At 38.8% G+C, this 25,537-nt stretch overlaps 1 protein-coding gene across 1 annotated transcript in view; it reads right to left on the bottom strand.

The window, feature by feature from the left end:
* Window positions 1-25,537, bottom strand: part of MYRIP (myosin VIIA and Rab interacting protein) — a 353,617-nt gene that overhangs the window by 173,066 nt on the left and 155,014 nt on the right. The window contains exon 3 of the mRNA XM_063114747.1: window positions 13,566-13,787. Within this exon, the coding sequence (XP_062970817.1) occupies window positions 13,566-13,787 (222 nt within the window). The remainder of the gene's footprint in view (window positions 1-13,565; window positions 13,788-25,537) is intronic.

The following is a 25,537-nucleotide window of genomic DNA, read 5'->3' as shown; positions in this document are numbered from 1 at the left end:
AGTGATGCTGGGGTCAGTCTATTCCACCATCTTGACCAGAACCCCTCAACCCCCTCATTAAAAGCCCCTCAGTAAAATGGCTTTAGTCTGGCCATTCTCCTTCAGATTTACCAGAGAGATGGGTTACCTGTTCTCTTGCTGTTTTTAAGATCCTCTCTTTGTCTTTGAGTTTTGTCAGTTTGACTATAATGTGTTTCAGAGAGGACCTTTTTGGATTGAATCTGTTGGGATCTTTGAGTCTCCTGGATCAGAAGTTCTGTGTCTCTTAATATACCTCAGAAGGTTTCTGCTATTATTTCATTCAATCAGTTTTTAATGCCTTTTCTTTTCTCCTCTCCTTCTGGGACACCCATGATTTGAATGTTTGTACATTTCAGTCTGTCTGCTAGCTCTCTTATGTTTTCTTTCTTATGTTTTCTTTCTTTCTTTCTTTTTTTTTTTTTGTGCAGCTGGGTTATTTTGAAAAGACCATCTTTAAGATCTACAATTCTTTCTTCTTCTTGCTGTAATCAGCTTCTTAAGCTCTTGGTTGTGTTTTTTACTCCACTGAATGAACCCTTCAGCTCCATGAGTTCTGCTACATTCTTTTTTAAGGCATTAATCTCTTCATACATTTCCTCTTTCAGATCCTGTATACCTTTTCTCATTTTGTTGTATTGTTTAACTGAGTCTTCTTGTATATCATTGGGTTTCCTTAAGATTCTTGCTTGGAATTTCTTTTCAGTCATTTGAAGGGCTTCCTGCTGTATGGGGTCTGGTACTTGAGAATTATTATGTTCTTTCACTGATGTCATATTTTCTTATTTTTTCATATTTCTTGTATCTCTACATTGATGTCTAGTCATCTGGTAGAGCAGTTGATTCTATTTCTCTGGAGTGGGCTTTGAGGAGAGACACTTCCTCCTGTAGTTGTGTTTTGTGCTGACCATTGAGCAGGGTGTGTTTAGTATTGGTTCCATGTAGACGCAGTAGTGCAGTCTCCATGTGGGTACCTTGTCTGTATTCAGTGTTGGAATTGCATGTGAGTGCCTCCATGGCATAGTTACTAGGGTACTTAGTGATTCCTTGCTTAGATTGGTGACACTATGTTGGTCTGTCCAGGACATGGGCAAGCTCTCAAGTTCTTGGGAGATGTGCCTGGGTGCCCTGTCACACTTTGGTTGGGGTGGGTGACCCTGGGAGGGCCTGTTGGCACTCTGGCTAGCTCCCTGTGACCCTGATGGATGCACTACCAGTGCTCCTCAGTTTGAATAGTTGACCCTGGTTGAGTTTTCTCTTTCCTCTTTCCTACAGGCAGAGGCTCCTACTGGGAACTTACTTCCCCAGTTGGGGAATGGGTTGGTGGTGATTGGGAATTTTCTTCTTTACCCTATTTGGGTATCCTGGGTTTCTGTACTCTTGGAAGATTTCATGTGTGTCTCTCCTTAGATCAAGACAATCCTGTGGGTTGTGCATGTATTTCCCACCCTCAGTTGTGCTACCATGTACGGCTGTGTAATTTCCCCTGTGTGTTGGGCCACTTGGTCACAGGTCTGTGCTTGCTCACCTCTTTTCCTGGGATCCACTGGTGACTCTCTTTCTGTCTATGCCAATGAGTGGTCAGCAGGCTGCCTATAAGATGGTGGTGGCTGCTGGTGTGGCAGTGAGCTGCCCATGTGGCAGCAAACCACCCTTGTGGCAGGAATTGCTGTGGTGGTGGCTGTCACAGACCACTCACCTAGGACTGGTGTCTGCAGCAGTGGTGGGGAGTGATGCAGCTGGTGCGGTCACTGGCACCCACTGCTGCCATCAGGGTCACCTCCCGGGGCTTGTGAGTTTGTTGGGCCCCATTGCTTACATCAGTCAGGCAGGGTGGGGTAGACTTCCAGGGTTGGCAAAGTTTCTGGGTGTACTGGTGCTGTCCATCTGGCAGGGCCTGTGTTTAGCTTTTCCCCCCACTCAGACAATGACAAGCTGTCCAACTGTTGGCTTGACTTTAAAGAACATTTTCTGTTGATTTTACTTCTTAATTTAAAGTTATCATCAATTAGGGGCTAAATGAGAAACATTCTCTATGGCAGAAATTTGTTTTCTATTTGAATGGTCTCTTCTATTTCAGCATTTGACAAAAAACCACAAATTTCCCATTTTATTTATTTATTTTTCCCTACAACCTTAAAGTATATTTGTGGCATATCTAATACAGCAGCTCCTTATATTTTCAGGAATTATTTTCATCTTAATGTCACCAAGACATATCAAACACTGATGTGGTTGGTAGGTATATATGTGGTTAATTATATGGCAAATAGGCAATGCTGAGGAAATGCCTAATGGCAGCAAGACTGGGCACACTAATTTAAATATCAGAGTTTAAAATAGTTAAACATTTGGCATTTTCCCCCTATCATGTCAATGAGCAAAGTTGATGATGATATCTGCTAGACTGGTGACTGTTAAAAGAAAATGGAGCTACAGAATCCATAATTTGTAAAGTACTCTCATTATTCCAAGACCAAAAAGTGTGGCCTTCTCAGTGGGGTTCCTTGGTCCACAGATCTGTAGTCAATTAAGAGGAACAGGGATACTAGCCAGTGTGGTGTTTTGTCAGCCGCTAAAATCCTCAGTAATTTCAAAATATGGATTATGCAGACACTGATGGTGGCTATCATATCCCCCTCCCCCATCCTAGCTATCACCTTAGCTAAAGTGTCCCAGTTAGTTCAGGATGGACATTTGCTGAAGTCCAAGGGATAAGCTATTATTGGTCTAAGCTAGGGGCTGGAAAACTTTTTCTGTAAAGATCTGGATAGTAAATATTTTGGGGTCTGTGGGCCATATGGTCTCTGTGGTAACTATTCAACTCTGTTGTTGTAGCTGAATGCAGCCACTGACAATATGTAAACAAATGGACATGGCTGTGTTCCAATCAAACTTTTTTATAAAACAGGTGACAGACCACATTTGGTCTGTGGGCCATAGTTTGCTGACTCCTTTAACAGAAAATTAACATTTTTCTTTTTTCTCCTTGAAAAGGCATTTCTATCCCATTCTACCTCTCTTACAGAATTTTATTGTAGTGTGATATGTTTTTACGCTTAAGTCTTTTATTTCTCATGTTATCATTCTGTCATAGAAACATGTATAATAAATTTAATTTAATAAAATTTTTTGAGTCATAAGGCTCAAAGTGTTAGAATATTTATCTTAGATTAAGTTGTCAATTCTGATTAGTATTAAAACACATTGACCAAAAACATAAATATACTAAAATATTTGGTAAGCAGTAACAAAACATAAACACATACTTTTATTACAAATGCATTTTTTAATAAGCTGGCTTTTAAATCAATTCCTTTATGCATAAATAAATATTATTTATGACTTGAATGAGAAGGTGTTCAGCCCTAGTTTTATTCTTTTATTTAAAAATGTAAGCCCGAAGGAAACTTATTCCCATAGATGAAAATGGAAACAGTTTTCTTAGAGCAATGTCCAAATTGAACACCATCTGAGTTATATGTCAAAACTCACACAGCAACCTATAATCCAATATTTTTTTTTTGCTGTCATTTAGGTCCTCCAATTTTGTTGAGAGCAAAGAATCAGAAATTACCTGACATACAAAAGGAGGCATTCCCCAGTTGTTAGAGTACTTTGCTTTCTTACGCCAATACCATTTCTGAACTGCCTTTTTGCTTGGTGCACTCTGGAGCTTTCCTCATCTTGAGACATTGAGCTACAGTTAAACTAGGGGTGGGTGAGGGCTGTGTTTCCCTTTGTTAAGTAAGAGAAGGGTGGTTATGAAAAGGGAGGTGCTTTTTTGGGCAGATCAGTGTTGGAAAGGACACATATGAAAGCTGAGGATTGGAAATGAATTCCATTAAAATTATCTGCATGGCCCATGAAAGCTGCAGAAAGTGTGTAGCTCAGGTTGAAGACCATTGATCTGAGGAAAAGCAAGCTTATCACTTCTCCGTCTGCACTGGATGCATCTCAAAAGACTTATTCTGAAGTCAGAGCCAAGGCAAATACATGACAATAATACGAAAACCAGCTGCAACGAGGTGAGTCAGCACTGGCTTGTAGGGTTGTATGTGAATCCAGAAGCACAGGTATCTGTGTGCCTGGGGCATGCTTCTAGACACAAGGCAGCCTGCACCCATTTGCAGAAGCATGCTATGGGCAATAACACTATCACGGCAGTGTTTGCATCACTCCTGGCCTTTACACAAACAACGCTTACACCCTCATCCCCCCACTTCATTCCTACAGGTTTCCTCCTCTCTTTGCCACACTCATGGAATTAATTGAAGACGCCGAAGCCCCTTCTGTTTGCTACACCAGGGATTTTAGAAAATTTGGAACTCATGAACACTTTTTCTTTCAGGTTACCACTTAATTATTGGCTAGGCCTGCCAATTTCAAGATGCTATATTTAAGTTAAGTGTGGAAGATTAAAAAACATGTAGGAAACCACAATAGTCCCATACTAGGGTATAAGTCACCAATCTCTTTACCATTTCTACCTTTCAACTAGCTCTGATTCCATACCCTCTCCTATATCAGTTATGGTTCATTAGGTTCTGTTTTAAGCAGTAGAAATGAGCTCTGTTTTAAGCAGTGAAAAGGTAATTTAATGAAAGGATCTGGTGCTTTAAAGAATTGAGGGAAAACCTGCGTATCCAAGACTTGAGGTAGTAGGTCCAGGGATCTCAGTAACAGGAACTTATGGTCAAAGTCTTGTCACCTGTCTCAGAAGGACTCAGTCCTAACTGCCTTTCTTTGGTATACAACTTTGCCCAAAGCTCTAATTTTCAGAGAGGATCAGATTGACCTTGTTTGGGTCATGGGCCTGCCTACTAACTGGGCTGGTCCATCCTCCAATTTTTCAATATCCTAAGTTTCCTTTTCTTCTTTTATTGCCTCAGTCAATGCCTGTTTTACTATTGCAACTTGAATTTCCCCAAGTGCCACCAGCCTGTGGGAAAATACACACATAGGTCACCTTAACAGTTCCAATGGTGCTGCTGGCTCTGTGCTCCTGCCTGAATAAAGTCTCCACCCCAGCGTGTCTCCTAGTTCTTTCCTGGAGCCCTGGGAAGTCTCACAGGAAGCCACTGATGTTCCCCCTTTCCAGGCTCTGCTGATGGTCCATCTGTAGAGAAACCACTGGGTTGGGGATCTCCTCCCTTCCCACTTCTATGTCACACATTGTCCCCTAAGCTGCAAAGCAACACTGCTGGGTCCCCTGTTCCTCTGTAAAAATAGCTTCTTTAGTTTCTATCTGCTGCCCCCTCTCTCCAGGGGCAGGCAGGAGAACACAGATCACGGAGTCCCCCCTTTTACTTCCCTCCTTTTCTCTACCTCCCATCCCCTCTTGTTCTACATTCCTTGTATTAGTCGGGGTTCTCCAGAGAAACAGAACCAATGGCGGAGTGTGCTTGCTCTCTCCCTCTCCCTCCCACCCGATTTATTTTAAGGAATTGGCTCATGAGATTGTGAACGCTGTTAAGTCCAAAATTTGTAGCGTAGTTTGGCAGGCTGGAGACCCACGTAAGAGTTGATGTTGTAGCTTAAGTCTGAAGGCAGACTGTTGACAGAATTCCCTCTTCCTCAGGAGAGTCCATCTCTTTTCTTTTAAAGTCTTCAGCTGATTGGATGAGGTTAACCCATAGTATGGAGGGTAATCTGCTTTACTGAAAGTCTACTGATCTAAACGTTAATCTTATTTAAAAATGTTTCTCACAGCAACTAGACTAGTGTTTGACCAATAGCTTGGTAACATGGCATAAAATTAACCATCCAGCACAGTCTTTCAGGCAAACAAACTCACATTAATAAAAATCCATGGTTGTCAGCCTATAGATGTATCTAAATGTTCTGATGTTGCGGATATTACAGATTTAGTAAAGAGCCTGTCAAACTTTGTATGTCAAGGTAAAGCTTTCTTCTTCTTTTTTAAAACCTATTAAAAGACATGTTGAGAGGCCAGTGGTTTACCAAAATAATTTAAAGACTTAATTCATGCCCATAATGTGCAATGCCACAGTCTGTACTTTTCCTAAAAGCACAGACTTCTAGGGATTCAATCATTCAATGGATGCAGTACCAACTTGTCTCCTGTGATCCAGATAGGATAAATGATAAAGTCGAAAGGCCACAGGTAAGATGACTGTAAGGAGCCCAAAGGGAGGCGAATGCCAATGTTCTACCCATGGGCTGTAAGACAACTATGCTGGGTCCCCTTTCCCTGACATTCACTCCCCTAAGTCCATTTTCACTACTACAGCTGCACAGGAAGTGCAAAGTGTGCAGTTAGCTGCCTGTGGACACTCAGTGCTTTCAAGACAAACAGAAATTGCCACCACCCTTTTGAGGTGAGGGAGCACAGGCTGTCCACTGCTCTACAGACTTAAAAATAGGGTCTGGCTGGCTGGCTGAGTTGAGGATGCCTGCTGGGCAGCTGAAGATAAGGGACCCAGAAGCCCAGGCTGAATTCCTGGAGAGACTGAAAAGACTCCTGCACTTGGGACTGACAAGGTGACCTTGGGCTGGCCCCATAATCATTCTGAGCTTCAGTCTTCCCTGGCTCTACAAAGGGGCTAGTCTCTTGTCCTTTGCAGAGTTCTTATAAGGATTATATAAAACAATTCATTTGAAAAGGCAAATTCAATCCCATCCATAGCAGATACACTGGATATATTTACTTGTTATTTAATCTATTGATAGTAAAGAACTGGTGAACAGAAAATTGATGCTTAGCTTTCACTGGGGGCAATTTAAATTTTAAAGAATTCCCATCTGCCTCATGATTCAGATCACTTTGACAACGATGCAGATTGAGTACTGTGGTCACAGTCTCTATGGAATTCTTGTACAGACAGGGTCTTATGTTAACATAAATTATCCATTAATTAGAACTTCCAAATACATGTCCCCTTCAATGGTTCCATTTTCCCTGGGAAGCTGGGTAGTTTTATCCCTGTAGGTTAAATCAGAGGGGCTCTTGGGGGAAGGATAACACTGGGGTGATGGAAGAGAGGATTTTGGAATGGGGAAGAGAGGAAGGAGCAAGTCCTGCAGATTTTTGTTTGTTTTATTTACACCTGGTTATAAAAGCATGTTGCAAAATGTGAAACACTTGAAAACTAAGTGGAAAACAGAGATAAGAAAAACATCATCCACAAGCCTGCCTCCCAAAGGAAGATTACTGTTACTGGCATTGATTGTGTATTTCCTTTCAGTCTTTTTTCTGTTTTCCTTATTGCATAGTGATTATATGATACGTAAACTTTGCATTGCAGTTTTTTTTAATGTTTTATTTTTTTTATTGAATCATAATTGATTCTACATATTTTTGGGGTTCAGCATTGACGTATGTTGATCAAATCAATATTTTTAGCATATATATTATTACAAATCGTACTTATTCTTTATGCCTTCATCCAATCTCTCCCCTTCCCCCCTCCCACCTCTGTAACCCTAGATTTCTTCTCTCCTTCTGAAAGAGTAATGGCTACTCTGCTGATTTGTTGCCTAGAACATCTGTCCAGTGCTGAGAGAGGTATGTTCAGGTCCCCCATGCATTGCAGTTGTTTTTTTTTTTTTTGTCTTTTTGTGATCGGCCACACCGCGCTCAGCCAGTGAGTGCACTGGCCATCCTTATATAGGATCCAAACCCGCGGTGGGAGCACTGCTGCGCTCCCAGCGCCGCACTCTCCCAAGTGCGCCATGGGGTCGGCCCTGCAGTTTTTAATCTAACATTTTAGAATAAGAGTTTACCCATGCTAATAAAATATACACATTAAAGGCCTCATCATAATCTGTCAAACTGAACATGTCCTAATTTATTGTATCATTCCATTGTTGGGCATTTAGAATATTTATATTTTTAACATTACAAATAATTCAGTACAACTCATTTTTGTACAGCATTTTGAAAATATTCTGTTATGTCATTAGTTGTAGATTTTCAAAAATGAAATCACTGGGTAAAAGTGCTTGGATATGCTAAAGACTCTCAGTACATGTTGGTAAGAGGTTATCCCCATTTAGACTTCACCAGCCATGGAAGAGTGCCTTTTTAAATCTACCCTGGTCAACACTGAATAGAAATATATTTTTTAAAAATTCCCTAATTTAATAAGCAAAAAAATCTACTTGAGGCACAAATCTCTATTCTTTTGATTTCTAGTGAGGTCCAGTATCTCCCCATATGTTTGTTACTTTGCAAATGTCCTTAGCTCATAATGATAATTGTTTAATATATATCTTTCTCATGGATGTTAAAAACTTGTTGGGGTATCTCTGAAACATACTGCAGAGTTTATGCCAAAAGTCTGGTGGTATGATAATTTATAAATCGTGTGGGCTCTGTGAATACCAATTACTAAGTGATCATATAGAATAAAGGATATTCAATTCCAAGGGAAAATAAAAATGAAGCCTTAAGTTTTCTAAGAAAAACTGAAGCAAATGCCACAGGCATAATGAGGAGATGTATTCTGATTTCAGTTCCAAGGATAATTTTTTCTCTCATTCCCTAAAAACAATCTTCCAAATTGGTCTGCATTAAAGGTAATAGTACAACATGACAAAAATCAAAGAGGACTTTTTTTATAATGAAGCAAAGAGATAGAAAGCTAATTTGTTCCCAAGGAAAGTAGGAACATCTTTCTTGAACCAATTTGACCCAAAATGATAATGACTGATACATATGGACTGGGCTCACTCTAAAGTTTTGTGTTTTGTTTCCTGCAGAAGATCTTAAAATGCAACTACTATGTGTCCTTATTTATAATGTTTGTATGAACCTATACAATAAGTTGTCAAGAAGATAAATTTATATATGATAAAAAATGACAAAAGGAAAGATTCAGTAGTATTCCATTTGCTATATAACTTCCAAAATAAGTAATCCATCCTTCATTTGATAATAAATTCATCTGGTATTTGTTAAGCACCCAAAGCTAAAGATTTTAAATAACCCTGAGGACAGAAATAAATTTGAATGCAAAATATATGGGGCAAAAGATCAGATGAAGAGCTAACCATATCATTGTAATTATAGAAAATGACAGTTAAATGAGAATTTTCATTTAAAATTTTTAAAATGCTTTGACTGAACTAAATAATCAAACAGAACACTAGAACACAGAGACTTTTTTTCACTGATATGAAAAGAAGACAGTGGAAGCTGCAGATTACAACCACTTTCATAGTGACTTGATTCTCTCTGAGTCCTCTCCTGATGTACCCTGTTTCCAAGCCGAGTCACTTATTTACAATACATTGTAGACAGGCCCATGAGCTTGACACAGTTATTTACTTCTGAAGCTATGTGTTAATATTGTCAGATGAATGCTTATCTTCAGCTCCTAGCTCCTTAAGGTTTTGTGGGCATGCATTTTTATTATCATAATTATTCAAGGCCCATAGTATCTCAACAAACATATGCATATAGAGCCACTGAATAAACAGCTAGAAATTAAACCGATGCACCAAAAATGGAATTAATGCACATAAAGATAGGAAAAACACATCATGGGTAGTGGGAGTGAAGTATGAGTTTGAAAGTGGCCTCACTGAACTGGTTATCTGTGCAACTTCACAGAGCTGCTATCAACTCTTTTACTGAGATTTCACACACACACCAAATGTGAGCTTCATGGACTCTGACATGTACAATGTTTTAAAGACCTACTTGCTTAAATATGAATATGCTGGAAGAATGTCCCAAAGACTAATTACTTCTAATCAAAGAGGACATTTTGGATTGAATGAAGGGCAGAGGAGCTGCTGGACAATGTGGACCAGAGCACAGAGTGCTCATGCCACCATCACCCAGCATGATGCTGGCTTTTATAGGGAAAAATCTGTATTTAAAGTTTAAGGAAATTGTTGTAAACTATTTTTCTGCTCCAAAAAATTGGGCAGGTTTCAAAAGTTGTTAGTTATGTGAAATTTTCCATACTTGATTCAAGTCAAACTATTTCTTAAATATTTTATAGGATGAATTTGGCTGTGGCTGTTGTGTAATGCTGAGGGGTTACCCAGCTTGCTACTACATAAATGAAATAAACTCTTCTGAGGCATCCCTCCAAAAACGTGAACGTGATCCAGGTACAATTGAAGACTTCCAGCCACAGACCATATATCTGTGGTACTTTGACCCAGAAATACCTGTACTTCTCTGTCAAATTGGGCCTTAGAGAAATTTCAAGAAGCAAAAATGTGACACATTTCACGGGTTTCTTTCCTAGACAGATTCCTGCAATTAACTTGAATAATATAGAAAAATAGGGAATGAGCTCAACTTATCCATCTTTTGGTTTCAGCCAATAATAATCCCAAGACCCCTGGAGACATTCCCCCAAGATATAACTCAAGAGTAAAACAGCAAAATTACCAACCTCAGCATCCCTTTCCCACCAACTTTGATTTTAAAAGTTTGGGTGTGCTCTGTCTGAGCGAGACCCACGGAATGTGATAAAAGACTCTTCAGTCACTCTCTATTTTCTTAAAGAAAAAAAAAGAAGGAACAAGTGTACACTGGCTTTTAGAATGTCTTTTCAGGTAGCCTTTTATGAATGGTCCTTCATTTTCTAATGTTCTACTTCTGAGACTCAGGAGTTGTTATGCAATGTTGACATGAAAATGACGTAAGATTAAGTTAAATGGAATTGCCTAAACCTCCTGCTTAGGAAATTTAAAATGCAGCCTTAGCAGCCATTTGCTTCTCTTTTTACAACTTATTTTTCAATACAAGCAATTTCTTGAGATGATCTAGTATATATAAAATAGCCCAGGGTTGGAATCAGATCTGGCTTTCGAGGCAAAGTTCTCCCATTTATAAGTGATGTGATTCTGAGGTAGTGTAAAATAAACTATTTTACACTAAAAAAGGAATAAAGTCGCTTATTTGACAAATGCAATGTGTCGTTTAATTGCAAGATGACGACAGACCCGCACATACAACTCAGAGTGGATATGGGGTCTAGAGGCTGCATGTTTTATTGCTATTAACTGTTTAGTACATTTGGACATTTTTCTGACCTGGGGAGAAGAGAAAGAGAAAAAAATTGAAAGAAACAAAATCATGTAGGTCTTAGTACTTCCTTCTGTCTGTGGGTGAATATGCTGAAGCGCAGTAAAGAATATAGCACACTGCTAGGGTTTGAAATTTCAATTATTTCACAACTCCTTGAGGATCAAACCCAAATTCTTCACACAAACTGACCCAACTCTCCAAGCCGTCATTCCACTGCAACAGTGGTCTACTCCAGGAGCCCCCCCCTACACTTTGGGGGAGCTGCCTTTTTTGCTCATGCCACTCCTTGTTTGAAAATGCCCCACGATTCCTCCTCTCCACCGGAGTTCCATCTGTGATGCCCTTCTCTTTCATGCTTTATGTCTCTTTAGGACACCTGACACTCTCTGGTTCCTTTCCTCAAAATTCCTATAGCTTCAACTGTGCCATGCATTTGGCGGCTATTGGACATTGTCCCGTTCTATTATTCAGCTCACAAAGATTCATGTTCCTTCTATATGCCAGGTTCAGGTGCTACAAATGGAGTGGAAGAAGACAGGTTCCTTGTCTGGTGGCATTCACCACCAGCTGGTAACAGATGCCAGCACAGCACAGTGGTGCCACGGCAGATGTTTGTGCCAAGTGCTGCATAAGACTGTCCCAACTTGCCAGGTGCAGAATCATGACATTCAGTCATACCACCCTCTTCCACTCCTTATTTCTGTCAACTCTTGGCCTTCTAGTTCCTCCTTCTCACTCAAGAAGATCTTGTTACCTGGCTCATTCTTCACCTCCTTACTGCTGTCACCATCCTGGTAGTTTCAGAATCCACGCTCACTGGCCTTTTAGTTCCTTGACTTCCTCGTCTAGACCTTGCTTCCTATTTCTGTGGTCATGACCCAACCAATCCATGTAGAAAATCACTAATTCAAACACCTTCTTCCTTACACAGAATTTTTTGCTCTTCTAATTTGCTTTGTTAAGTACCATGGTGATAATCTTTCAACTTCACCAGGTACTTCTAGTTGACTGACCCCTTCATCTTTTCCCCATCCAGCCTTCTTCTGTCCTTACTTTTTTCATTATGTAATATCTAAACTCCATTACCTTCTGACCTGTCCCAAGACCCTGTAAGATCCCCAGTGCACGAATAAACCAACTATCTGCTTTCCTCATGTCTGCACATGGGTAGTTGAGTGTGGCTGGAGCAAGTCAAGCTATGGGAAGATTGAAAGCAAAGAAATTCATGGTTAAAGTTAGCAGAACCTGGCTTGAAAGCCTGGCTCTCCAACTCCTGTAATGTCTACTTCAAATTTACTTTAATTTCTTTCAACATACAACTCTCTTGTTCTCAGTGCTTGACCTTACCCCAGCTTTACTGAGAAGCAGAAGGTATAGATGAAGCTCTCTCCATCTATTACTCCCAAACATATGCCCATCTACAATCAAAGTCTCCTCCTTCCCTCTGTTATCACAGAGGCTTTTCCTCCTCGTGTCCAGTTGCCATTGGCGACTCAGATGGGTGCCTTGCTTCAAAAGTCAGGCACAGAACCTGTGCAGCACCCAGCCCTGGACACTATGCTCAACAAACCACTTTTTGCTTCAGTTGGTGTCTCTGGGCTACTTTGTTCTTTATAGTCCAGAGACTGAATCCTTGGAGACCCCAAGGGAGCTTAGCAGCTGTCCCTATTAGCTAGCTTTATGGGAAAATGCTAGGATTTGATGCATCAAAGGATATAAGTGAGCAAATGCAGGAGGCAGGAGCTCCTGAGAGTGTGCCCATGGGACCAGCCAGCCTCAGACTTGCTCACTGTAACACAGGCATAGTGGAAAATGCAGCAAATACAAATCACAATGAGCATTCCAGATGCTAAGATCAGCATGGATTTAAGAATTCCAAGGATCAAATACCAGCCACTGGTTTGTCAAACTTATCATTTTCCAAATCCCCAACGTAGCAAAGAAATGTTCTGCCAGTCACCAAGGGGGGATGTGAAATGCCATGCTAGTCATTTCCTTCCCACAGTAGTCATCATAGTATTGACTCTTTTTTAACTTTTACAATCCTGCTATTATTTCTTGTCCTCTATGAAGCTTTCTCCACAGCCCATGGACAAATTGGCCAGGGTATGTACGTAGTGAGACCAATTCTCACGTGTCCCATCTTCCCCGAAACCTCTGAGTCAAGCAATCTGCCCAATTCACCATCACATGTCCTGCATGCAAAATTATTCCTAAGACTCCAGCACACTCTTGTGGAACAAACTGCATGAAAGAATGAGCCCTGTTGAGAAATTCCACAAGGATGGATGAAGCACGTGGGGAGCTGCATCTACAACTCCAAGACTGCGTCTACCTCTCCTTTCTACTCATTCCAGGTGTCCCTTGTGGCCCCAACCCATCCTCTCTATGAAGGTTAACAGTGTCCTTAACCACATCTCACCTCAGTAATCTCTTTGCTGCAGTCACTGCTCTGTGCTGACCTATCAATCTTGCCAGTCCTACCTGGTTGAAGGAAGTGGTTCACACCCCAACAGTGTGCCCGGCCACTCACCTGGCTTGCTGGCAGACGCAGCAGACCCAGACCTTCTCGTGCTTCTGGAAGGTGCAGCAGCTCTTGCAGACGTTGAACTTGCAGTCCCCACACCGGCGCTTGGTGTTGACGAGGAAGGTGAAGGGTGAGCAGCAGCGCATACAGCAGTGCTCCACGAACTTCTGGTGCTTCGAGAGGATGCTGCACCTGCTGCCCTCCTCCTCCAGCTTCTGCTTCATCTCACTGGGAACCGGCGAAGGAGAAGAGAACAGCATGTCAGCTGGGGGGCTGTCTCCCCCGTGCACCTGTCCTAGACCTCCTACAGGCCAGGGTACCAGGGAGGACTTTCCTGTAGAATAGCAAGACCCGGGAAGATCAATGGCTTGACATAGTGTCCAGAGAGGAACTCTAACGGTGGGTTAATTTTGGGTACTGCTATATGTCATACTTTTTATGAGAAAGTATGAAAACCTGATTATGTACTTATAGTTCAGAGACTACATGGAGTGTTATAAAACTAACAAGCACATTCTTGAAAAATAAAACCTTTAACTTAATTAATGCCTTTTTAAAGGAGCAGGAGACCAGTTATGATAAAACATTAATCCTCACAATAGCCCTGCTGGGAATATGATAAATGCAGTCCTGGCCCTATTTAATATCCCTGGAAACTGAAGCACCCAGTGATTTTAAAAGCTTCAATGATCTTTTTAAAAGATCAATGTGAGTCAATAAGGATTCTCTGGTGATGGGCAGATCTGAGGCAATGGTGATTCAGAGTTGGGTAAATGACAATACCCTTCTTCCAAAAAGCTCATGGTCATGCTGGGCACACAGCCAGCCATACCAATGCAAAGCATGTCACTGTACACACTTCTCCCTGTGCTCAGTGAGAAGGAAGGGAGAAGCCCTGAGAGACAAGGACATACCCCAAACAGACTGCATTACCTGGAAAAAACTAACCGAAGGTAACCAAGTTACTCTGAATTGGCAAATGTGAGTCATTTTTTTCTGTTACAAAAACGGGGCCAGACAATAGTAGAAAAATAATTTATTTCTCTGTACCCACTTTGTGATTGTGCAGTTCCTACCAGACATACCTATGGTGTACGTGGCAAGTATTGTCTCCTGTTCTGCACTTGTCTTTTTTAACTTTGCTTGTGGTATTTCTCATCATTTAGAAGTGTTTAATTTTTCTGTAATTAAAACTATCAGTGTTTCCTTCCATGGCCTCTGGGCTTTATATCTTGCTTAGGAAGGCCTATACCACCCCACCAATTTTTATTCATACTCAAATAGCACCTGTAGTGGGTTGCATGGTGGCTGCCAAAAGGATATGTCCATGTTCTAACTCACTGGATCCTGTAAATGTTACCTTATTTGGAAAAGGAGTCTTTGGAGATGTAGTTAAATTCAGTATCTCAAGATCAAATCATCTTGGATTATCTGGGTGGGCTCTAAATCCAATGACAAGTGTTCTTATAAGAGATACACAGAGGAGAATGCCATGTGAAGAGGGAGGCAGAGATCGCGGTGATGTGGCTACAAGCCAAGGAACGCCAAGGCTTGCCAGCAGCTACCAGAAGCTCAGAGAGCAGCGTGGAACAGATTCTCCCCCAGAGCCTTGGGAGGGAGCGTGGCCCTGCCTACACCTTGATTTCAGACTTCTGGCATCTAGAACAGTGAGACAATAAATTTCTGTTGCCACCTGTTTGAGGAATTTGTTACAGCAGCCTCAGGAAACTAGGCTCCCATTAAAAAAAAAAAAAAAACCAGATAACACTAAACAAAAACTTCCCTCAATACTATATCCTCATCTAGTTACCTCCCAGTAACAGTCCTAACCTCTAACAGTCAAAATTATTAAAAGAACCACCCCTGGTGGTGAATTTATGTCCTAACTCCCACTCACTTTTGGGTCCACTCCAATCTGCCTTTTGTTCCTTTTCCTTAAAGCAAACAAAAGCAAGCTCCCCAGTAATCTCCAAGTTGCTAAATCCAAAGGGACTTCCAGGCCTCCCCATACCTGATCGTTCTCCCATTCCTGAACTAGAAATATTCTCTTCCCTCCCTTGTGACACAACATCACTCTTGTTTTCCTCGTCCCTTCTCCGATTCCTTTGGAAGCTCCTCCTATTCTGAGTTTTTAAATGTTAGACAAGATAGTTAAAGCATGATAAAATACCTACTCACTAATAAAGATTATTTTCAACAATTCATGCCAACCTTTGGATGAAAACAAGGTCATTGTGTGACTAGAGGTGGTCTCCACTCCACCTCTGCCAAGCACGGACAAACCCCTTCTCTTCAGTTTATGGAAGCAGCAGACTCTCAAGGTGTGGTGGGTGAGGGACGTTCACTACCAATGGTTTAAGGGTAATGGAAGGTGATGGAGAGGAAACCGGCTCCGGACAGAACAGGAAACCATTTCAAGTGGACACGCTGCACTGAAAGGCCACTGTCATCTCTGCCCCTGGGATTTTCTCGGAGGCCCTGTCATGGGCCGTGTCGCTGCCACAGCTCTGCCCATCCATGACCTACCTGATAAACGACGATTGCATACATAGGAGTCACCGTTGATGATATGCTAGGCATGGGGGTAAATTAATCAGAGCACACAAAAGCAAAAAGGAAGATGGTTACAATTACCTGAATTCTACTACTCAGAGTTAACAATTTATCCATCCTCTCTTACTCTCTCTCTCACTCCCTTTCTCTTCCTTTCCTGCCCCAATATTTAAAAAATGGAATAGTGTTATATACACTGTTTTAATTTTGAAGCCTAAAGAAATGATCGATTTTGGTTTAGGTTTTTAGGTGTGTGGGCATAAAGTGGTTCACAGATTTCTCACATGATTTTAAGATCTCTGACATATCTGTAATTATGCCTGCCTTTTCTTTCTGAATATTATTTATTTAGCCCTCAGTTTTTTATCCTTTGATCAGTAAGTTCAGAGGTTTATTTCATTAATTTTAAGGAAGAACTGGCTTTCAGGTAGGTTGATGATTGCTTATGTGTCTGTCTACATTGTTTATTTGTTTTCCATTGCAATAAAATCTAGTCTTATCTTATTTGTTCCTTCTACTGATTATGAATCTGTTCTATTCTTTAACTTTTAAAAAGCAAATTTTTAAAAGTAAAGCTCATTTACTTTTAATATTTACTCTATTCTCATACATGCATTTAAGGCTATAAAACTCTCTTAACACCTAGCTTTTGCTGTACCCTAGAATCAGAGCATTTTTATTGTCGTTTAGCCTTAATATTTTATAATTGTTAGGTTTAAAATTTTCCAAATATGTGGCTTTTGTTATTGATTTTCATTTTTATTTTATTTTATTTTTCATTTTGATCAGAGAAAAGAGTCTAGAATTCTTTGGTATTTGTTGAGACTTGCACTAGGCTGCTACTTGATCAATTTTTGTAAAGTCTCGTGTGTTTAAAAATAATGTTTATTCTCTACCAACTGAGAATAAGCATTAAACTCTCTCATTATAATTATGGATTTCTCTGTTTTTCTGTAATTCTGTTAATTTTTGCTTTATATTTTTAATACTATCATGTAAGGTGCATTAAGATTTATAATTGTTGTATAGTTAATGAAATATTTCTTTTATGATTATAGACAGCCCTCTTTATTCCTAATAATGCTTTTTGCTTTAAAGTCTATTTGTCTGATATTTACATATGGGCCTGAGTATTTCTTTACATTTATGTAAAATGTAATGATGATGATATGACAATATTTACATAATGTCTATATTTGACATATGGGCCTGAGTATTTCTTTCTACACTCCTTCGTTTTCAACATTTGCATCATTGTTTTGTCTGGGGATCTTATAAGCATCACATAGCTAAATTTTCTACTTTTATCCTATATGAGAACCTTTTACCATGGAAGTTTAAACCATTTATATTGATATTAGTAATATATTTGTATTTTGTGTTTTCTATTTATTATGCTTTTTCTTTTCTTCCTCTGCTTTCTATTTGATTAGTTTTCTTCATTTTCTTTGTTGACCCCACTGTGATTTGGCATTTTATGTTCTCTTTCAGTTCTTTTAGTGGTTAGCCTTAAGACATTAACATGCATATCTGGATTAATGTCTAAATTTAAGAGCTTTCCCCTTGCCAGTCACACAAACTTTAATTACCTCTCATGTTCTATGTTGTTATTGATAGCATTTTGGTTCAACTTTGGTTTCTAACTGCAAAAAATTATTATTTATTAATAGCACATTCATTATTACAAATCATGATTTTTTTTATGCCATTTATCCAACCTATCACTCCACAATTCCCCCTCCCTCCCGCCTCCTTATCTCTAGTATCCTTTAGTTTGTTCTCTCCTTATGAAAGTTCAATGTATGGTTGTGGTATTTTCTTTCTTTCTTTCCTTCCTTCTTTCCTTCCTTTCTTTATTTCTTAGCACCCAGTTATGAGTGAGAACATGTGGTATTTCTCTTTCCTTGTCTGGCTTATTTCACTTAACACTATTTTCTCCAGACTCAACCATGCTGCTGTAAATGGCAGAATTTCATTCTTTTTTACGGCTGAGTAGTATTCCATTGTGTATATATACCACATTTTCCTTATCCAGTTGTCCAATAGTGGACATTTAGGCTGCTTCCATACTTTGGTTATTGTAAATAGAGCTGCAATGAACATGGGAGTGCAGGTGTCCCTTCAACATGATGATTTCCATTCCTTTGGACATTTACCCAGTAGTGGGATTGCTGGATCACATGGTAGTTCTATAGTAGCTGTTTGAAGAACCTCCATACTGCTTTCCATAATAGCTGTGCTAATTTACAGTCCCACCAACAGTGTAGGAGAGTTCTTCTTTCCCAGCATCCTTGCCAGCATTTATTATTCTTGGTCTTTCTAATAATGGCCAGTCTAAGTGAGGTGAGATGATATCTCAATACGGTTTTGATTTGCATTTCTATGATGACTAGTGATGCTGAGCATTTTTTCATATACCTGTTGGCCATTTGTATGTCTTTCTTTGAAAAATGTCTATTCATCTCCTTTGCCAATTTTTAAATTGGATTATTTGTTGGTTTTGTTTTTTTTACTGTATAATTGTTTGAGTTCTTTGTAGTATTCTGGATATTAATCCCTTGTCGAATGTATAGTTTGCAATTATTTTCTCCCATTCTGTGGGTTGTCTTTCTGCTCTGTTGATTGTTTCCCTCACTGTGCAGAAGCTTTTTAGTTTGATATAATCCCATTTGTTTATTTTTTTCTTTTGTTCCTTGTGTTATTGGGGTCTTATTCATAAAGTCTTTGCCCAGCCCTACTTCCTGGAGTGTTTCCCCTATGTTTTCCTTAAGTAATTTTATAGTTTCATGTCTTATATTTAAGTCTTTAATCCATTTTGAGTTAATTTTGGTATATGGTGAGAGGTACAGCTCCAGTTTCATTCTTCTGCATATGGATGTCCAATTTTCCCAGCACGATTTATTGAAGAGGCAGTCTTTTCCCCAATGCATGTTCTTGGTGCCTTTGTCACAGATCAGTTAACTGTAAGTATGTGGGTTGATTTCCAGGTTTTCTATTCTGTTCCATTGATCTGAGTATCTATTTTTATGCTGGTACCATGCTGTTTTGGTTACAATACCTTTGTAATATAAGTTGAAGTCAGGTAGTGTTATGACTCCAGCTTTATTTATTTATTTTTGTTTTGCTGAAGATTGCTTTGGCTATTCATAGTCTTTTGTTGTTCCATATGAATGTTAGGATCACTTTTTCTATTCCTTTGAAGAATGTCATTGGTATTTTGATGGGGATTATGTTGAATCTGTAGATTGCTTTGGGTAGTATGCATATTTTCACAATGTTAATTCTTCCAATCCAAGAGCACAGAATGTCTTTCCATCTTTTTGTGTCCTCATTATTTTCTTTCAGTAGTGTTTTGTAGTTCTCATTCTAGAGATCTTTCACCTTCTTGATTAATTTGACTCTGAGGTATTTTATTTTTGGGGGCAATTATTGTAAATGGGCTTGCTTTCTTAATTTCTCTTTCTGCTAGTTTGTTACTGGAGTATAAAAATGCTACTGATGTTTGTGTGTTGATTTTGTATCTTGCAACATTACGGAAATTGTTAATCAGCTCTAAGAGTTTTTTGGTAGAGTCTACAGATTTTTCTATATATAAGATCCTGTCATCTGCAAACAAGGACAGTTTGACTTCGTCCTTTCCAATCTGGATGCCCTTTATTTCTTTCTCTTGCCTAATGGCTCTAGCTAGTACTTCCAATACTATGTTAAATAGGAGTGGTGAGAGTGGGCATCCTTGTCTTGTTCCTCTTATTAAGGGAAAAGCTTTCAGCTTTTCCTCATTCAGGATAATACTGGCGATTGGTTTGTTGTAAATGGCTTTTACATGTTGAGACAATTTCCTTCTATACCTAATTTGCTAAGAGTCTTTATCATGAAGTGATGTTGAATTTTGTCAATGCTTTTTCTGCATCTGTTGAGGTGATCATATGATTTTTGTCCTTTGTTTTGTTGCTGTGGTGTATCACATTTATGGAATTGCATATGTTGCACTAACCTTGTATCCCTGGGATGAATCCCACTAGATTATGGTGTACAATATTTTTCATGTGTTGCTGTATTCTGGTTGCTAATACTTTGGTGAGGATTGTTGCATCTATGTTCATCAAGGATACTCACCTCTAATTTTCTTTTTTTGTGTGTGGTATATATTTATCTGGTTTTGGTATCAGGGTGATGCTGGCCTCATAGAATGAGGTTGGGAGTATGACTTCTGTTTCAATTTTTTGGAATAGTTTGAGAAGAAGTGGTACTACTTCTTCTTTAAAGGTTTGATAGAATTCAGCTGTAAAGCCATCTGGTCCTGGGTATTCTTTGTTGGAAGACTGCTGATTACTGCTTCAATTTCATTGCTTGTTACTGGTCTGTTCAGATTCTCTATTTCTTCTTGGGTCAGTGTTGGTAGTTTGTATGCATCCAGAAATTTCCCCATTTCCTCCAGGTTTTCAAATTTGTCAGAATATAGTTTTTTTATGGTAATCTCTAGTGATTCTTCTTATTTCTGTAGTATCAGTTGTAATGTCTCCCTTTTCATTTCTGATTTTTGTGATTTGGGTCTTGTTTCTTCTTTTTTTGTTAACCTAGCTAATCGTTTTGTAGTTCTCATTGTAGAAATCTTTCACTTTCTTGATTAAATTTATTCCTAGATATTTTATTTTTTTGGCAATTATTGTTAATGGGCTTGCTTTCTTAGCATCTTTTTCTGCTAGTTTGTTACTGGAGTATAAAAACGCTACTGATTTTTGTTTGTTGTTTTATATTATTTATCTTCTCAAAAAAACAACTTTTTGTTTTATTGCTCTTTTGTATCATTTTTTGGGTGTTTATTTCACTTAGTTCTGTCTTGATCTTAATTATTTCTCTCCATCTACTACCTTTAGGATTGGATTGTTGTTGTTTTTCAAGTTCCTTGAGGCACTGTGTTAGGTCATTTATTTGGAGTCTTTCTATTCTTTTGATGTAAGCATTTATTGCAATAAACTTCCCTCTTAGTACTACTTTTGCAGTATCCCACACATTTTGGTATGACATATCTTTATTTTCATTAGTTTCAAGAAATTTTTGATTTCCTGTTTAATTTCTTCCTGGATCCATAGGTCCTTCAGGAATCTGTTGTTTAGTTTCCATGCACTTGAGTAGTTTCCAGAATTTCACTTGTTATTGATTTCTAGTTTTAATCCAGTGTGCTCTGAAAAGATACTTAGAATGAGTTCAATTTTTTAAAATTTGCTGAGACTTGATTTGTGACCTAACATGGTCTATCCTAGAGAATGTTCCATGTGCTGATGAGAATGTGTATTTGGTAGTTGTTGGATGATATTTTCTGCAGATATCTGCCAGGTTCAGTTGGTCTAAGGAGAATATTAAATCCTGTGTTTCTTTGTTGATTTGTTGCCTAGAAGATATGCCCAATGCTGTCAGAGGGGTGTTCAGGTTAGTCACTATTATCGTATTAGGGTCCATCTGTTTTTTTGGTGTAAGAGTGTTTGCTTTACATAACTGGGTGCTCCAGTGTTGGGTGCATAGATATTTATGATTGTTAGGTCTTCTAACTGGATAGATCCCTTTATCATTATATAATGGCCTTCTTTGTCTCTTTTTATGGTTTTTGGTTTGAAGTCTATTTTATCTGATAAAAAAAATAGGTACTCCTGCTTGTTTTTGGTTTCCATTTGCATGGTCTATCTTTTTCCATCCCTTCACTTTTAGTCTGTGTGTGTCTTTATAGGTGAGGCGGATCCCTTAAAGACAGCATGTAGTGCATCTAGCTTTTTAATCCAGACTGTCAGTCTGAGTCTTTTGAATGGGGAATTTAATCCATTTACATTTAGGGGTGTTATTGATAAGTATTGCTTTTTGTTTGGATGTTTTAAATATCATTTGTTCCTTTCTTCCCCTTTTATTTTTCATCTTCAATGTGAGTTGGATTTTTGAGGTGACATGATTTAGCTTCTTTCTTCCTCTGTCTCATTGGCATTTTGGTTTTAATGGTGGGTTTTGTTCTTTCTTCTGGATCTGTGATTATGATTATCATTTTTCAGATTCTGGATGCAGAACTCCTTAGAGAATTTCTTGCAGGGCTGGTCGTGTGGTAGTAAACTCTCATAGTTTTTGTTTATCTGGGAAATACACTATTTCTACCTTATTTTTGAAGAATTACCTTGCTGGGTATAGAATTCTTGGCTGGCAATTTTTTAATTTAGTATTTTGGATATATCATCCCATTTTGTTCTGGTTTGTAAGGTTTCAAATGAGAAATCTGCTGTTAGTCTGATGGAGGCTCCATTATAGAAGACTTGATGCTTTTAGGTTGCTGCTTTCAGGATTCTCTCTTTGTCTTTAAGTTTTGCCAGTTTGATGCTAATGTGCCTCGGAGAGGATCTTTTTGGATTGAGTCTGTTTGGGGATCTTTGGGCCTCCTATGTATGGAGGTCTACATCTCTCCCTATACCTGGGAAGTTTTCTGTTATTACTTCCTTGAATAGGTTTTCAGTGCTCTTTTCTTATCCCCCCTTCTGGAACCCGTGATTCAGATGTTTGTGTGCTTGAAGTTGTCTGCTAGCTCTCTTAAATTTTCTTCATTTTCCTTAATTTTTTTCCTTTTTTTGACTGCCTGAGTTATTTCAAATAGACCATCTTCAAGGTCTGTAATTCTTTCTTGTGCTTGCTCTAGACTTCTGTTCTGTTTTTTATTTCACTGAGTGAATCCTTCATTTCTAGGAGTTCTGATACATTCTTTTTTATGGTAATAATCTCTTTGTAAATTTCTTCCTTCACATCCTGGATATTTTCTTTTGTTTCATTATGTTCTCTAATTGATAATTCTCTTATCTCTTTGAGTTTCCTTAAGATCAGTGCTTAGAATTCCTTTTCAGACATCTCAAGGATTTTCTGTTCTATGGGGTCTGGTAATTGAGAATTACCGTATTCCTATGGTGGTATCATGTGTTCGTGTTTATTTGTAGTTGTAGTATTTTTTGGTTGATGTCAGAAATTATTCTTCACATTGTTGAATTGGTGTTTTAGCCACATGATGCAGACTGAGACCTACTGTCAGGCTAAAATCCCTAAAAACAGGAAACTCAGCTAGTGTTACTTCTTTATTCCAAGTGTCAATGTCCCTCAAGCATCTTCTGCATTTGGTGGCAAATGGCATGCTGTAAGGCAATTGGTTTTTGTATTTTATCCAGAAAGTATACTGTCTATCTGTAGAAGGGCTGGTCCAACAGGAGCTTACTCAGCCATTACCAAAAACAGAACTCCTTTACTGTTTTTTAGTTGACGTTTGTATAGACTTACCCACATTTACCAATTTCTTTGCTCGTCATCGCTTCTTGCATCTTTTTTTTTTTTTTCTCTTGTTAAGTTTCTTTACTGCTGAAGTACTTCTGGTAATTCTTTCAGCAAAGTAAACTCTAGCAACATTTACTTGTGAAAATGTCTATTTCACCTTTGCATTTGAATGTGAGTTTAGATGGGTACAGAATTCTAAGTTGACATTAGATATTTTCTAAAAGCACTGAATAATACCTAAGGTATTCTCCCCCACACCCCATCCCCTGGGATCAAATTCTGTAATGGGAAATCTGTCAGTCTAATTTTTCCTTTGTAGGGAATTAACCTTTTCATACTGGTTACTTTAAGTTTTTTTTTTTTTTAAGTGTTCTGCAGTTTTACTATGAAGTGTCTAAGTGTGGAATTGTTTGCATTTATTCTGCCTAGGTCTCTTGGTAACTTTTCAGAACTTTCATTAATTCTAAACAATTTCCTAGCCATGATTACCTTGAATGTTGTCTCGTGCTCTGTTTTCTCCTTCTGGTGTTACAACTATACCTAAAACCTTTTCTGTTCTGCCATGTCTCCTAATCTTTTTTTCATCTCTCTGTATTTGGGGGATATATTCTGGATAAGTACTTTAGTATTAACTTCCAATTTAATAATTCTTTGTTGACCAATGTTTTCTCTACTTTTTAACCTTTTTGAAATTTTCCTAATTTTCATCTTCATTTCCAGAAGTTCTGTTGATTTGTTTCCATCTAAATCCACCCTTCCTTTTCTCTTTTGTGCCATTTGATCCTTTTATCTTATAAATTATTTTAAACATACTTCTTTATACCCTCTTCCTGATTCCTACATTACTGTGAGTTTCTAGAGGTGGTACTAATCCTCCTATTGGCTATGTCTATTAACTCTTGTCCCAGGTAGATACTTTCAGGGTTTGTCATTTTGATTAAGGTCATGTCCAGCCAAGGCTTCTATTCCTATAAGTGCTTTTTTTTCCCTATGCAAATAGTGTTTCAGAGCAGCTATGCATCTGCTTTCCCAAGTTGCCACGTCGGTCATAAATTCTGGACCAATCTCACATTTGTTTCTCAGCTCAAGGAGTCCTGTACTATGTGAGAAATGAGATTTTGATCTTCAATTCCATATGTGATCAAGGCTTGGGGTTTTGAGATTTAAATTTCTTATGGGAGACTTTTTTCACCTACCAAGGTGTCTAGGAAAAGATAATCTTTTTTGTAGCTTCCCTAAGCCAGTGGGTGGAAATTTTCTAGCAACCCCTCTCACTGACAGTACCGCCTTTCCATGCCAAAGTTTAGGTAGGCATCTCATTTTCAACTCCTTGTCTTGCAAAAGCTCAAGGCCACATCTCTTGCCCCCTTGCAGAAACTAACATTGCAACCACTAGACATCAGAACATAGAGCCCCTTGTCTTCTACCTGATTAGGCAATCCCTCTGGTTTTAAATTCCCTCTTCACATCTACCCTGCTATGGTCTGAATGTCTTTGTCATATTCATATGTTGAAACCCCCAATGTCGATGTGGTGGTTTTAGAAAGTGTGGGCCTTTGGTAGATGATTAGGTCATGAGGGCAGAGATCTCATGAATGGGATTAGTGCCATTATAAAAGACACCTCAGAGAGCTGCCTTGCCCTTTCTACCATGTGAGGATACAGTGATGAAGGCACCATGTATAAACCAGGAAATGAGCAGTCATCAGATACTGAATCTGCTGGTGTCTTAATCTTGGACTTCCCACCTTCCAGAACCATCAGAAATACACTTCTGTTTTTATAAAGTATTCAGTTTATGGCATTTTGTTATAGTAGCCTGAATGATCTAGACATACCCTCTGGTAATTTCTCTTTCTTACTTTTTTCCCCTTGATTTTGGAAAAATCAAGACATAATCCACATACCATAAAATTCACCCCTTTTGAAATATACAATTCAGTGGTTTTTAGTATAGTCACAAAGTTATGCAACCTCTACCACTATTTAATTCCAGAGCATTTTCATTACATCAAAAAGAAACCCAGTATCCACTAAGCAGTCACTCCTCATTCTCCATCTCCACTCTGCCCCTGTCAACCACTCATCAACTTTCTGTTTCTATGAATTTGCCCGTTCTGGACATTTCATATAAA

The sequence above is a fragment of the Cynocephalus volans genome, chromosome 11, assembly GCF_027409185.1.
Source record: "Cynocephalus volans isolate mCynVol1 chromosome 11, mCynVol1.pri, whole genome shotgun sequence".
Classification (NCBI taxonomy): domain Eukaryota; kingdom Metazoa; phylum Chordata; class Mammalia; order Dermoptera; family Cynocephalidae; genus Cynocephalus; species Cynocephalus volans.
The sequence above is the reverse complement of the archived record's forward strand: the minus strand, read 5'-3'. Positions and strand labels throughout refer to the sequence as shown.